General features: G+C 40.1%; 1 protein-coding gene across 1 annotated transcript in view; it reads right to left on the minus strand.

Annotated features, from left to right (window-relative positions):
• LOC142557769 (putative acyl-CoA synthetase YngI) overlaps positions 1–15986 on the minus strand; it is a 158006-nt gene that overhangs the window by 46142 nt on the left and 95878 nt on the right. Inside the window, exons 3-6 of the mRNA XM_075669872.1 lie at positions 14943–15071; positions 10902–10955; positions 8011–8129; positions 2385–2432 (exon numbers count right to left, since the gene is read on the minus strand). Of these exons, the coding sequence (XP_075525987.1) occupies positions 2385–2432; positions 8011–8129; positions 10902–10955; positions 14943–15071 (350 nt within the window). The remainder of the gene's footprint in view (positions 1–2384; positions 2433–8010; positions 8130–10901; positions 10956–14942; positions 15072–15986) is intronic.

Raw genomic sequence — 15986 nt, forward strand, 5'->3', positions numbered from 1 at the left:
TAACAGCCTATGTGTATGTACTGTAGTAGTTTATTTATACTGGCTGTCCCAGCTAAATATCATGAAGAATTAAAAATGAATGCAGGGCTTTCTGAAAATGGTGATTCCTGCATATTGATGGCCATTCACGCTAGTCAGGAGCATCTTTTTCATTTTGCGCAAATTATTTAAGTTTATTTGTCATGTTTGAATTAACTGACCTAATTGATAAGGCCTGAATGCCAAAGTTGTCTTTTTTTTGTGAAGTGGGGAGGGAGGATAACGGAGGAAGAACATAGGTTGCTCTGGCAACAAGAATGCAACCGATGCATCGGCGTGGTCACTCTACAGGTAAGGCAGGGGCTCAGTTGCTCGTATCAACTGCTGCAGAGCGAAAAGTGGTTTGCAACATCCGAGATTTAGCACATTGTAAGCTAACAGACTTGGGCTGGCACTTTTCAAAAATTCGTATCAGGCGTTATCGTATCACCGAGATTCTACTTTATTACCATGTTACAAGGCATCCATACACCTGTGATAGTAGCATTCTCAGATGTAAACTTCATCACCTGGTACACGGCGCATCTTATGTGCATTGTGCTTGATAAGCATTGAAGATGGAGTGCCAAAAGCTGCTGACGCGTGAGGGAAAAAGCATGGCCGGTCGTTGCCAGTGTGATAAGCTATAACCGTATTTGACAAGGTTTATTAAATATTACAGTGCTGTAATCTATGGTGCACGGATGCGTTGTCAGATAGCATTTTAAAAATTTTCATGGGTTTTCTTTTGGTTGCTTCAAATGCTGTTCTTGGTATTTCTCTATTGCTCTATAACTTTTGCATTGAGGATTTATTGATAGATAAGTTAATTAAATGTTAGCCAATTGAACTTAATGAAATAATTATGAGTAAAATGAAAGAGAAAACACCCATGACTAGCACGAACAATGCCTGTAAACATACAATGATCATGCCACAATGATTTTAATTCTTGACCACATTTAGTTGTGATGGTGAGTATATAAAAGGGAGGCATGTATGAACAGCACAGATTATGTAGCATGTACGTTACGGACAGTGACACTGGAAAGAAACAAATGATACACACATATGTGTATCATTTGTTTCTTTATGATGTCATTGTCCATAACACGCTACACAATCTGTACCAATGGTACACCAACAGGCCCAAATAGCAACCTTAGTCAAATACATTAGCAGCCCCAGTTATCTTAAAGGGACACTAAAGAGAAAAAAATAAGCTGAGTTGTATTAGTGAACTGTGCTTCAACGATGCCAAAAAAGTTATTCTTACCGTGGGAGGAGGCCTGATAAGCCAGAAATTAGGGGAAAACGAGAAAAGTGGCGACGCCGCCTTCATGTTCCTGTGCCAGTTCGCCGTCAGCTTCTGACAGCGTCTGCTCAAGCGGAGTCGATTGTTTATGGCTAAAGATGGACTACATTGCATTAGGAACAAAAAGTAAACTTTGCAAGTTTCAATAACTTTTATATCCCACAGTGATACAAATACGAAAAAATAGCTTGAAATCTGTGACACTACACTGACCTACTGGTGCCTGGTGTTTCAGTGTGAAATTCAAAACATAAAAGTTTGGCCTTCATTTTCTCTTCTAGTAATCAGCCTCCTTCCATGAGCAAAATAAAATGCACTATTGGAGGAATACTTTATTGGGCGAAACTTATCTACTGTTTCTCTTCAGTGTCCCTTTAATGGTGTGGGGGGATGTCGAGGTATGTGTGCAATTTTTGCTCAATGTTAACTGTTTTCACTCCCATGGTGGTCACAAGGTGGGGATGGCGCCTGCATGTAAAGCAAACTTAAATTAGGATGGTAAAAAAAATGTTTCCCTTTCTTTTTGTTCAGTTTCGAAGAAAAGAGAAAGAGGCTCGTAACGGCAAATAAGAAAAGGAAGACCACATAAAGCAGAGTAACATGTTTCAAGAAATCGGTCTTCAAGTTAATAGGAACAGCAACACAGGAAGTAATAAATGCTTGCAGCTTCAGCCTTGACAGCTTCAACATAGGTGCATGTGTAAATGTGATCACTGCTTTCTTAAGCCTTGCTTCGCACAGCTCCATATAGTCGTTTACAGAATGGCATCTATGAAGAGATCAAGCTACGCAAATTATTCATTTCAATCAATAAGTCTGTTCACATAGGTCTTTACATGTCTTCATCTGTGAAAAAACGAGGCTACGCAAACTGTTATCTCAGACGATGAGCCCACAGTAACTGGATTTTTAAACAATGTAAGAATGTATTAGCATAAACTCTTTCACAAATGAACCTGCAAATAATCTCTACAATATGACACAAGTGCTGGTTCAGTTTCTTCGTAAGTATTGTTTCTGCGCAATAAGCCAGGTGCTTATTAGTACTTACGGCAATGCCTTGTCGCTCTCCACAATAATGCCTTTTAGGAATGGATACCTGAAACAAGTGGAAATCATACCAGTCACTGACCAAAGGCACTGGGAGGTACGTAACTGCCTGAAATGTACAGTGCTCACGGATTGAAATAGGACACGGAGCATTTTGTGCAACCCTACATATGTGCAAAGTACGCGAGAGCACAATGTCATGTCGTTAGGAATTTGGTCACCAAAGGTGACGAGGGCTCCGATGTGTGTGTACGCGCCAGAATTACGTCGATGTGACACGAACTGCAGCCGCTTGAAGCGAAAGTATGCGCATTACTTAGCCCTAAATTGACGCGTTTCATTCCGTGAGCACTGTACCTACAAGGCACAAGTACCTTGTGGCACATGGAGTAAAAAATTTACCAGGGCATTAATACCAGCTTAGCACACAGTGTTTTAGCTGTCTCTTTGTATGTAGTACAATGCCAGGATTGGCACCAATCACATCTCTGCAGTTTCCAAACTAGAATATACAGCACCAAAAGTTTAGTTTTTGACATGAGTTCTGAATGCAAGTTGTATATGGCTAGCCGATTTGTCCGTCTGCCTGTACACTGAAAACTCCGCCTGCGCAACCCCATGAACATGCACAAGAAAAAAATAAATAATAAAGAGTGCGTGAGAGAGAGAAAGAGAGACGCCTAGAGAAAGAGAGATGGCACTACTGCACCAGTAGTGACATCTTTGCTTTCCGTCGCAGTCGAGTGCACGTGCAGCAGTTTCTCTCCAGCTCCGAAATGGGTAAGCCACACGTCAAACATACTCCTGAGGAGCAGGCAGCTTTTGGTCCGCAATGCCGCGAGCGGAACTGGGAACGAGCTTGTCTATGCCGCGCCGATGCTGCAGCCCGGGCACGAGAACCGGCTCTTGCAGCCGAGCGCAAGCAGCAACTGTGCATTAAGGAACCGGCAGCCTACCAAGCTGTCATTTAATGAGCCGTCGAAATTAACCCAGTGATAAACACCGTGGCCACACATTTCAGCTTCGATGGTTAACCATCTGTACAGAGTGCTTGTGTGGTGATTTTTTTTTCTGCCTTGCTCTCTGCTAATCCTGAACACTTTCTGTCTATGCCTCAAAACACGTCCCTCTTGTCCCCCGTGTCTCACCTTAAATCTTGCTAAGCCATGCATGCTTTTTTTTCTAAAGTTACGGTACAGTACAAGTGCAGTAAAGTAAAGCTCTAACTACTCAATGTGCAGTGCTGTGGTGCGCAAAGGGAGTATAGTAGAAGAGCAATAAGGTGAAAGGAGTTGAGCAATGCTGACAGCTCTTGGCTGTCTATGATGTGTAGCTACTGAAAGCTGTGCAGATCCCTCCAATTTTCACTTTGTTTATAAAGCTAAGATTGTCAAATTTGAAGCTATGATAGTTTTATCTGCTCTCTCCAATATTGTCATTTGTTTCTATGTGGCTTCTACTTATTATTTTCCTTTACATGACTTACAATAACACACTGCTGTTTTTGTGCATCTTTTTAACATTCTAATCTTAAGTAATTATAACCATACCATACCTTAATTTCCTCCTTAATTCTTACTGAGTACAACTAAAATGATAAAGTATGCCTAAAGTGATTGTTACTATAAAAAAATTAACAAATTTTCATGTTTTCAATTAAACCTACCTCTACTAAAAGAAGCTTCAATTTTTTTTAAATACATAGGGGTGTGCAACTATTCAAAATTTGGAATACGAATTGAATAGACCTTGCTGTTTGTTTCATATTTGATTTGACAATTCTGAATAGTGAATTGTATATACATTTATATTTGAATATAATGAATAACAACACTTATGGAGACTCAAAGGAGAGATATCGATGTAGGTGAAGACTGTTCCAAATGATTCTGCTGCAGCTGACCTGATAACAGAAATCTGATAGCTGAAAGCACTCGTTTCTCATTTAGAAGCTCCTCAATTGACCGGACCTCCTGTTGTGACTGGCATTACATGCATGAATCAAATAAAGTAAACAAGCCAAATTTTTTACCAAGTGAACTCAACAGTAACTCTATATTTCACCTTGTTTAGAAATGAGCAAATATTCTATATTCGATTCGATATTGGAAGGCCATTTTTCTCGAATACATAGAACCTTGTTCATACGTTCCAGAAAAAAATGCAGGAAAAACATGCTAACCGGGTAAACGTATGATTCAAAGTCACTCAAAAATTTGTCCGATTCAACTGTAGTTGACATATACATAATGAGAAGCATTGTGCGAATCATTGCAGCATGAGACGCTGATGCTCGTTAAGTTGTTTAAAACTAGGGTGCCTCGATGCCCTCCTGAGCAGGTGCACATTGAGGCACCCTAAGGCGAGAACGAGTGGCCTGAGACACATATTGTCGTTTTCCTATTGCATAATGCTTTAACATGGCGATAGGAAATGGAAACAAAATTGCGCTGGTGGGCGATAGTGGAATACGATGCTGCCAGAACAAAACATGATGCTCACTTCATGCTGCCTGCAGCAGGGAACAGCAGTGCGTTTGGGTCATCACCTTTTAAAAGCATGCAGTAGGCTTCCAATGGCACTATGGCAAGTCCATGCAAATTGTGAAACAGACAGGTCAAGATGCTTATCGACATAGGGTCAGCGGCGGTAGCTGTGAATGGTGAAATGTGACGAACCGCGATATTTGCTGGTTGGGAAACCGAAACGAAACGAGCTGATGGGTTACGTCAGAATACGATGCCACCAGGACAAAACATGAGCTCACTTCGCGCTGCCTGCATCAGGGAACGGCAGGGAACATGTTTGGGTTACCATATATTAAAAGTGCACAGTACCCCTCTAAGTTTCAACTTGGCACTGTGCCACATGCGCATGAGCTGTGAAATAGATAGGTCAAGATGCTTATCGCAATAGGGCTAATAGCAATAGCTGTCAATGGCAATGTGTGACAATCCACGAGATTTGCTGGTAGCGGTAGAGCAATGTGTGCGTACCGGCATTTTCACGTGACATCGGCAGGTGAGTACAGTGTGGACAAGCTGCCATGGCGGGCACCTACTGCTTTCGATCGCACGTGACTAGCACCTTCTCTTGTTTACACAGGATCTAGCGGCTGTAAAACGTAGCACACAATTGCAATTTGGTCGATGTACTTAACCTACTTTGGTGCCGAAATACAGTCTACGCTCATTACAACGGACCCGCTTACAACAGACTTTCAGATAACGGACCATATTTCAGCCTTAGTTCGTTCTACCTATTTTATTAATGCAAAGAAGTTCTATCTTAATGAACCGTGCTACAACGGACTATCGGCTACATTGGAGAAAATTAGCGGCAATTGTTTTCAAAACTGGGTGTATAAAACATACTTTTGCCGTGTCGACACGGGGTGACAACTGACTTGCGAGGGTCAGCCGACGATTGCGGCAGAATATTGCGTGCACAACAGAGGAAGGCAGGGCGGAAACGTGCTGTTTTCTTTTGCGCACGAGGCACGGGGGCAGGGGTTGGGGGTGGGAGGGGGAGGCAAGAGAGAGGGGGGTTCTACTCCAGCGGCCGCTGCTTACGGCGCGGTTGCAGTATCTTGAAAGCGATCTGCGATGGGGACAGAGTGCGCCCAGTGCCAATGGCTTCACATGCACTGTGCTTTTGACGTTTAGTTCACGTTGAAACGAGAGACATCACGAAGGTCAATTCACTCGCTGCTGCTGCCGCGCTTATTTTACTTCATTTGCTATCACATTCGATGCTTCACCTTTCGGGCGAAACTGACTTTCCTTGTTTTTTACTTTCGACGTTCGTCACTCACTCTTTGCAATAAAGTTGTTAGACATTGCGACGAAAGTTTCAGAAGTGAGGTGTTTCAGATATTATGGACTTCCAATAAAACAGGCATTTTTTGTCGGATAATCAGGGTCCGTTGTAATGAGAGTCGACTGTACATATTGTGTTTTCTGGGAACATATCAACCGGTAATAAAAGAAGTGTAACTGTATTAGGTTATTTTTTGTGTTCATGATCGCGTATGTTGGCGCCGGGAAATCGTACGAAATGGGATCGCACCAATGAGGTTCTATTGTATTTCTATTCAATTCAATTGGGAAATTTCACTGTTCGAACCCCCTAAAAGTATGCATTAGAGATAAATTAAACATAAACGGATCTTTTCAGTCTATGTAGATTACAGGGCATGCATGCAGAATTTTATTTCAATACTACAATATCGTTTAAGTCAGCAAAATACAGTACACATAGGTTGAAACCCAACCCATATTGTAATATGAGAAAAGTACACCTGAATGTCATATGAGGACATTGAGATGACATGGGAATTAATCAAACTGCTTCCTTTCCTTTAGAATACAAAATAAAAGCAAGCTATGCCTAAAGATGTGTGTTACTCCATCTGTGATAGAATCACAGTGGCAGACCTATGTGAGAAATAAATGGATGTTTTCTCACATTACAATGCCTGTTTTATATGTTTTCTTCAAGCATTCATGTTTGAATTTAGCTTTCAATCGTTGTGAATGCAAAAGTAGAATATCTGAACACTACAGTTCTAAGTAAAAAATGAGAAATGACATTCTTCAAGAATGGCACCACATTTCAATCTGAACCTCTCTTGAAAGGACCCTACACCAGGTTGGGGCATGGCAAAAAGAAAGTATGATGTGCAGTTGATGCACTGATAATTGTGTCTGCACAGTATTACACTGAGGTACGTACTGAAAAACAACTGAAAATCCAAATTAACAAAAGCCTCTATCCCCACTGTCACAGGCATGGTGCTTCGATGGTGCTTCTTCTACATCAGCTACCCTACTTAAAAGTTCTTGCTGCAGAATGCTCTCTGGATGGCATTTTGCAACTTCTACTGTACAATCGAAATTTCTGATAGGGTCTGGTGAGGAGCCCTTAACTTTACCCTTTAACTCGCAAGACAAGACATACTTGACTTAGCATGCTTTTATTGCTTTATTTCTAGCTTTCATTGCTCAAATAATCAAATGAAATATTAAGGGTGTCATTAAAAAATAAGAGAAATACAGTAGGTCAAAAATATTGTTGATCAGTTCGTTCAAGGTAAAGTATGGTCCAAGACTGTGGTTTGGTACTCTCTTTAACAAGATCAATGCGTCTTCTTGGGAAGTACCTCGATGGAGATGAAAGATCTGAGCATGCTTGAACAAAGGAAAAAAAAAATTGCATTGGCGAGAATACAGCTACCATAGTTTAGCAGAATGCATTGTTGGGCAAGTTGGTTCATTGTATTTGGAAAGATTGGAAAGATTGCGCCTATCCCATCTTCTTCCTTGTGATCGTCTACAAAACGCATCCAATCTTTCCAAAGACTACCATAGGGCTAAGAAGATGCCAATGAAGCCTTTGGGTTTTGTGATCAAGACATCTGCTGCTGCTCATAGTCGACATTTTTGTGAATACACTGTTGAGCAGGTACATAAGTAAAGATAAATTGAAAGCACAGACTAATACTTGGATTTGTATGGTTATTGCAGATGTTAGGTCAACAATATTGTTAAGTTGCCAGCTCAAGGGTTAATGCAACACTGACTAATGCCATGCGAATATTTCAAGAGGAATACCAGAGCTTCCCTCACTTCTTAGAATTCAGCTGGCCAGGATTGGAGTCTTTTAGCTCAGGAATCAAGGAGCAGAGCATCTCGTAGTACTTGAGAACCTTGAATGATTCTGGAACATATATCCCTGCAAAACGTACCTGTGCATGACAAAGATAATAAAATATATGCTATTCACATGTACAAAAAAACATTCCACATTTTTGTGCACTTTTCCTCATATATTTCATCAGGAGCACAGTACATAATGTAATATAACAAACATATCAGATATGGTTAAATCTCCAGAAAACACTGTTTATATTTGGCACACAAATTTCTTGTAGACCTGTAAATGTCTTCATAGGAATATGTAGACATCCTGTAGTAGTGCAAGTCAAGCAGTGATTTAGCTCTAGGCTTCCAGGACACATGTAGCACGCTCTAACACTACGCTTTTGGGCTCCTTTTCAGGTGCACAGACTATGAGACAATTTTAACAGTGCTTCAAAGAACATCTTAAGCATTACTTCCTAGACATTTGAACGTCTATTAGACATTTTTAGTGGTGCTTGAATGTATTTGGCAAGGTGTTGATTTGACGACATTTAGGCACCTATTAGATAGTTTCAAAATGGCTTGAAATATGCATTTTAGGATTGACTTAGCTTTTAGCACTGTACAGAATACCAACTGTTCCTGTATGATACTTTCGTGAAAATACTTTACCTTAAGTTACTGCAACACCACTAGAATGCATGCATTGTTGTACACTACAGCTGTCTACATGGACACTAAAGAAATTCATATAGAACCCAGGCACTGCAGGAATTTATGTAAGCAAAGCTTTGGTGAACCGCTGAAATCAAATGGCATATGACAAGAGACACATACTGGTCTTTCTTTGCTTCTGATGCACTGGATTTGGCGATGAGCACCAAAATTAGCACATCACCGTAACCCTACCAACACATCACAGCTCCCCCAACCAAGTTTCTACTATCCCAAATTTAATTTGTTGCAGCGTAACTTACACAGGCCTACCAGCATACCTTGAACACCAACAATTGCAACCAAGAATTGTCAGTATTATAACCTCTTGCTGCTTGCTGTGACATATTCAATTTCAAATCCGTGTTTGGCTGTTTTTTATATTTGCTGCTTCAATTTCACGTTTATTGTTTTTGCTACAGATAGCATTGCAGTATTGCACCCACTCCTGCATTAGCCCTGAAAAGGGCTGCAGTACTTTGAAATAAATAAATAAATACTTTCAGAACGCTCAGAAGGTCAGAAAAGAAGTGCGTCTACAGGAACTAGGCACGGCCATGGTGGCCGCATTTCGATGGGGGCAAAATGCGAAAACACCCGTGTGCTTAGAATTACGCGCACGTTAAAGAACCCCAGGTGGTCGAAATTTCCGGAGTCCTCCCCTACGGCGTGCCTCATAATCAGAAAGTAGTTTTGGCCCGTAAAACCCCATAATTTTTTTTAAGGAACTAGGCGCACAGCCTAGTTGCTACAGATGACACTGCTCACAATGTTTGACTAATGTAGGCTATACCATGCACAGCAACCAAATAGATGTTAGGCCTTAGTGTTCGTGCTACTGAGGGGGATTTTAAGTTTGTAACACTGAGGATGAAATTTTCTCCAATTTGTGATGAGTGCATTTAAAATTTCTTCAGAATTGTGAGACAGTGCAGCAAAATGAATACAGACAGGCAGAAAGACACAAGTTTTCACAATGAGACCTGAATAGTACATGGAAAGGCAGTTACCGTCCCATAAGAGAAAGCAAAAACTGTACAAGTGTGTGTATTGTACATGCGAAGCCACATCCTTAAGCCAGTAGTGAAAGTTGAGTAAATGTGAGAAAATGCTTCACAGAAAGAAAGCTTAGTCACTAAAAACACTTATTCTTGTGGGAATATGTAATCTCTCTTTACCATAAGCTGCTCCTGCTTTCCTTGTTCCAATAAATGGTGGAACCTTCTGACCAGTTTACCATAGTGGCACTAAATGTAATGTTTATAAATTTAACCACATATGTGGCATACATATTATTTATGTGTGGCTCCTGCTTTCACCTTGTTCTCGTTTTGCTCATTGTCTTGAATTTCCATCTCCCGCCTTCCCCGTGTTTTCCCTGGATACATATACATTTTTTTGTTATCAAAAGGCCACTTCAATATTGAAACCACACCCTATCTTGCTCCCAGGCAGGCTAGAAACGTCAGATCAAGCAATCATTGCATGTTCTCAATTCCAAAAGCATACCTGGACATGTACGCTTATTCATTTTTTCCGCGAACGATTAAGGAATGGAACAGTTTGCCGGCGTCTGTTTTGCAGTCGAGTAGCATTCAAATCTTTGAGGAACGCGTTAAAAACCTTTTATGAAATTGAATCTTAGTGGTGCCGTGCAAACATTGTCACACTATTCTAGAAATACATACAATAGTCTTTCTTTTATGCTGCTTCCAATATCACTGTTACAATGTTAGAAACATGTATTTCTTAGCCAAACTATTGTATTTGTATTTCGTTATTTGTTTTGCATTGTATTTCCAACATTCATTGCTTCATGTCCTATTTACGTTTGTAAGGTGTTTACATTTTTTACGCTATGTGCAAACCTGCTGTACCCACCCTGTTACGGCCAAGACGGCCAAGAGTATTTGAAAAAAATAATAAAATAATAAAATCATAAATAATAACAATAATAACAATAACAACAATAACAACAATAACAACAGCAACAACAACAACAACAATAGTACTTGTGATGAACGTGTGAGAGAGTTTGCCAGAACAACTTTCAACTTTTTGCTCCATTACCCCTATGCTAGGAACAAAAATACACAGTTATGCTGTCTGTACATCTATTTTAACCAATGTTGAAACAAAATAACATGTAGGAAATGACTAACCTTTGTCAGCACTTTTTCAAACTCCACTGCAGTATAAGCGGGATGTACACAAGCCTGAAAAGGACACAACACAAAATATGAATGGTACACGCAACATTTACAATACCACAAATACTCTTGAAGTTACAAGAGAATTCACAGATTTTTATTTATCAGCGAACCCATGGTGACTTTACGGAATTACAGTGGGTACAGTACAATGCCATACATAAAGCTAGATCCTGAATGTAATCTCTCGACAAATTTTCTATCACTATCTTTACACACTTCGCAAGTGGCTTCGGTTTAGATACAAGACTCGCAGACACCAGCGCTCCCACAGTACACAATGGATATTTAAACAGCACACTACATTGAAACAACCTAAAAGGGAGTAGACACTCTCTGCATTTGCAAGCAGTGCTGAATGAATTTTTATAGTGATATTAATTATATGAACACTCCAGGCAAATTTCTGCTGCCATTGTAGAACTGGTGTTGTGTATAAAATGCAAGTGCGATAAGATTGCAGCCGCACACTACATTCAGTAGGTGCGATGGCAAACATGCGAGGGTGAGCAGAGAAGGATGGTGGCTTGGCGCAGTGGTTTGGTGTGATGGCTTGGTGTGGCAGCTTGGTCTGGCGGCTTGGTGTGGTGGCGTCTTCTTGCGTGCACAAAGGAGGAAGGCAGGGAGGGTGCGTGCCGACTTTTTGTGCGTGAAATGGGGGGAAGCGGGGAGATGTGCTAGGATGTACGAGCGCTAGGAGGATGGGGGAAGGGGAAAGGGTAGTGTAGGTCTCTGCTTATGTGCTTCTTTGGTACTATCAGGCATATCAAGATGAAACTTGATATAAATAATATGTGTCTTGGGAAGAACAGGCTGGAGAAACGTCAGTTGTCAGTGCTTTGGGGATGCCATACGAAATTATTAAATCTGTGCTAACAGGGTTTCTTGTTTATGCTTGCTGGATGACTAAGATGTTTAATATTTCTGAACCATTTCGCATATTTAACAAAACTTTATACCATGGGAACAATATGTGTATTGAGAGGAACATGCTAGGAAAATTTAAAAGTTGTAAGTGTGTATTTGGGACACTGTAGAACATTTCAAAGCTGTCACTGGAGCCTTTAAAACAATTTATATTCCTTCAAGCAGTGAATAAAATTTTAGTAGAAGCAAGCAAATGACTCAACATTTCTGTTTGAAACTATCTGTATGTGTAAGAGAGACACTTCATGCTTAGAATCGACCATTGAATGTATTGTTTTAACTTTAGAAGCATTATTTTGGGGGCGTTAATTGGAAATAGTTGCGCATAAGATGCTCCTGGTGAAACAGCTATGGCTTGGTGTTGCACATAGAGGCAGTGAGGAAGCACGAAAGCTAAAAAACGAAAAACAGGAAAAAGAAGAAAGAAAACTCCACAGAAACCAGAAATTCCTCTTTGCAAGAAAAAACACTCCAAGCTAGGCTACAACAAGGATCATGCCAGGCACTGTGACCTTTTCACATCAAACTTTATGTCGCCAGAATTTGGGGTTACGATATGGCGAGGGTGCACACGTCTGCTGGGAGCATGTAGTAAGAGTGCAGATGCATAATGTTTCTGTGGTGTTGCAGATCTTTGAGTCAATGAATCCGACTCTCAGTGAATATTAGAAGGGAAACTTGGGTGAGTTGGTGGGAATTCATATTTTGAAAGGTAACAGCACTGAGCGGGCAAGGACTCGGGCAAAGAAGAACATGACAAGACAGTGCCAGTGTCACATTCTTCTTTGCCTAAGTACTTGTCCATTTAACGCTGTTACTCAGCCAATGTTTTGGGTTTAGAGGACGGCACAGTGGGCCCCCAGTGTTCACGCAACCATGTAGCATGACATCACGGAGCTCCATATATACGGTCTGTGGATTTATTAAAATCAGTTACTGCCCAACTCTTAGCCTGATCTGACTTTATGTGTGCTCCGCGCGAGTGCGCTGCATTGTTGGCGATACGACAGCTTCCCCTTATGAATTCCTTTCACACTTGCAAGATGAACATGGAATCTGTTGTCGACCATGACCACTTTGTGACAATGCACCAGTGTGTGCTTTTCTTGCCTTAGGTTCTCTGTTTGCCATTCCTTAACAGAAATATTCCAATTGCCTTTCTCCTAAGAGGAAGCTTTAGCTCGGGTGCTCCGATCTAAATACATGTAAAAGGAGAATTCATTTCTTTCGGCAACCACTGCACAAATTTGACAAGGTTTGTTGCATTCAAAAGAAAAACAAATTCTAGTGACTGTTGGTTTCAAATTTTTCATTTAGGTCATCAATTTTTTAATTAAAAATGGGCAAAAATAACAAATTTCCTGAAAACGAAACTATCAAGTTTACAACTCGAACTCAGCAATGAAAAATGATATCACAATTCTGTGAATCGCATCTAATAGTACATCTAAAGCGGACAAAATTGATATGTTATACATGAATATAAAGAAATGTATTAATATGGAAATACAGCTTTTGCAGAACCCTTGTACACAACATAACGAATTCACGTAAGATGTAAAATGACATATGCAATTTGTCCGCTTTCAATGTTCTAATAGATGCCATTTACAGAACCGTGATATCTGTTTTTGATGCAGAGCTATTAATTTGTAAACTTCATGCTTCTATTTTTTTTAACTTCCCAATTTTTGAGGAAATTTTTAACGAAATTCAACCCCTAAATGGAAATGCTGCTCCCAACAGGCACTAGAATTTAGCTTTCTCTCTCAAATGAAACAAATTTCATTAAAGTCGGTCCAGAGATTATCTCAGAAAAGTGTTTATGCGTTTTACATGTATTTGAATAGGCCATGTCGAAGTTGGGACTGAGCTCGGGTCTAATTATCCTATCTAAATCTAAATACATCTTATCTAAATACCTCCTATCTCATACATCTAAATACTCCTATCTAAATCTCCTATCTTCTATCTAAATACATGTAAAAAGAGAATTCGTTTTTCTCGGCAACCACTCCACCAAATTTGGCGAGGTTTGTTGCATTTAAAAGAAAAACTTAAAGTCTACTGACTGTTTGTTTCGAATCTTTTATTTGGGTAGTCAACTTTTTATTAAAAAGCGGCAAAAATCTAAAATTTTCAGAAAACGGAACTATGAAGTTTACAACTCTGTAACTTAGCAATGAAAAGTGATATCACAATTATGTGAATTGCACCTAATAGTACATCTAAAGCGGACAAAACTGATATGTTACACATGAATATAAAGAAATTTAGTAATATGGAAATACAGCTTTTGCAGAATCCTTGTACAGAATGTAACAAATTCATGTAAGATGTAAAATGACATATGCAATTTGTCCGCTTTCAATGATCTAGTGGATTCCGCTTACAGAACCACGATATGTGTTCTTGATGCAGATCTATTATATTGTAAACTTCATACTTCTATTGTTTTCGAACTTTCAGATTTTGAAAATCTTCATAACAAAATTCAGGCCCTAAATCGAAATTCCGCTTCCAACAGTCACTAGAATTCAACTTTCTCTCTCAAATGCAACAAATTTAATTAAAGTCGGTCAAGAAGTTATCTCAGAAAAACGTTTTTGCATTTCACATGTATTTGAACAGGCCGCGTCGGAGTTGAGCCCGAGCTAAAGCTTCCTCTTAAGCCTTTCACTTTGCTTGTTTTTTAGTGCTATGAGCCTACCTTTTTTTCTCCTTACACTATCGAAAAAAATCAATAACCATGAGTTTAAAATTTTTTTATGTCAACAATTGTTTCACAATGTGGTAGAGCTACTGCTAGAAAAGGAGAACAAGTCCCACACTCACTTATTTGAGCTCCACATTCTGCATCACATCAACATATGGCCAAAAATTCAGGGCAGCATAATGAACATGACATGTATATTTAGTCATGTGTCCCAAGGACCCTTTTAGGCAAGCATAAATTCAGTAGAAATTACCAAGGTCAAGCTATAACAACACACAGTGTGACCTGCAGTCTTAAGAACAAGTCTGAAAGCTGCAACAAAATGTGTTTTAGACTAGTGCTGTACTTACAGACAGGATGCCAGCCTTTGCCATAGCACCATAAATAACTATCCAGTTGTACGAATTAGGAGACCAGATGGCAATTGTATCTCCTTTGGTGAAACCAGCAGATAACAATCCTTTGCAAACACAGTCCACCTATTAGAATGAAACAAAACAGAAGTTAACACTGCATATCTTATCTGTGCAAGCATATTACAATGACTCTGGGAAGGCATGAGAGAGTTCTATTAAGAGGCACCACGCTACATGCAACGAGAGAGAGAGAGAGAGAAAAAAATAGTAGGGCCAGACTGAGCATGGTGCAGAACACTATGGGAGCCTTGCGTGTTGCATGCCCTTGCATTTTTTGGAATTACACAATATACCATAGAGTTTCTCCCTGTGAGAAACTTTATGCACTATACCAATGCTCGCTCAGACAGCTGAACATGGGAAACATGGCGGTGCCTTCAAAGCCGACAGCTGCCCGCTTCAGATCTCTCAAGTCGCCGTCCTGCATTTTTGGCCCAATCGCTCCCGACAGATGTTTGTAGTATTTGCATTAAAGTTGTACCATGACGCTTGAACAGTAAATTATTAGGGACAACTTGGCCTTGTTCCCGAGATCTTTTCTTGATTTTCCAGCACTTTGGGCTTTGCGAGAGCGGCTATAGTAGCTGGACGTGGCCTTCGAAATTTGGCAGCGCGCGTGGGAAGTGACGCACGCTCTCAGATCTCAGAGGCCATACATTAAGAATGCTTGCTTGTGTGATAGATGGAACCACAACCTAAATTTTATCATACTGCTATTATATAATGCTATGCATGTATATAATATCTAACTAGCTCAAACAGGCTATAGGTGACAGTTTGTTGCCATCCAGTTTCGAAAAAGACTGCCAATAGATATCATCATCATCGTAATGTAATAGCATAACGTAATACAAAGTAATAGGGACAGTAGTAGATGGCGCTACAGATATTTTCACCAAAAAGGCTTTCTCGTCTTGCACCTATGCTATGCGGGTTCTGCAAGTTATTTCACTGAACAGCGTAAACCTAAGTAAGTTA

This window comes from Dermacentor variabilis, chromosome 1, assembly GCF_050947875.1.
Source record: "Dermacentor variabilis isolate Ectoservices chromosome 1, ASM5094787v1, whole genome shotgun sequence".
Taxonomy (NCBI): Eukaryota; Metazoa; Arthropoda; class Arachnida; order Ixodida; family Ixodidae; genus Dermacentor; species Dermacentor variabilis.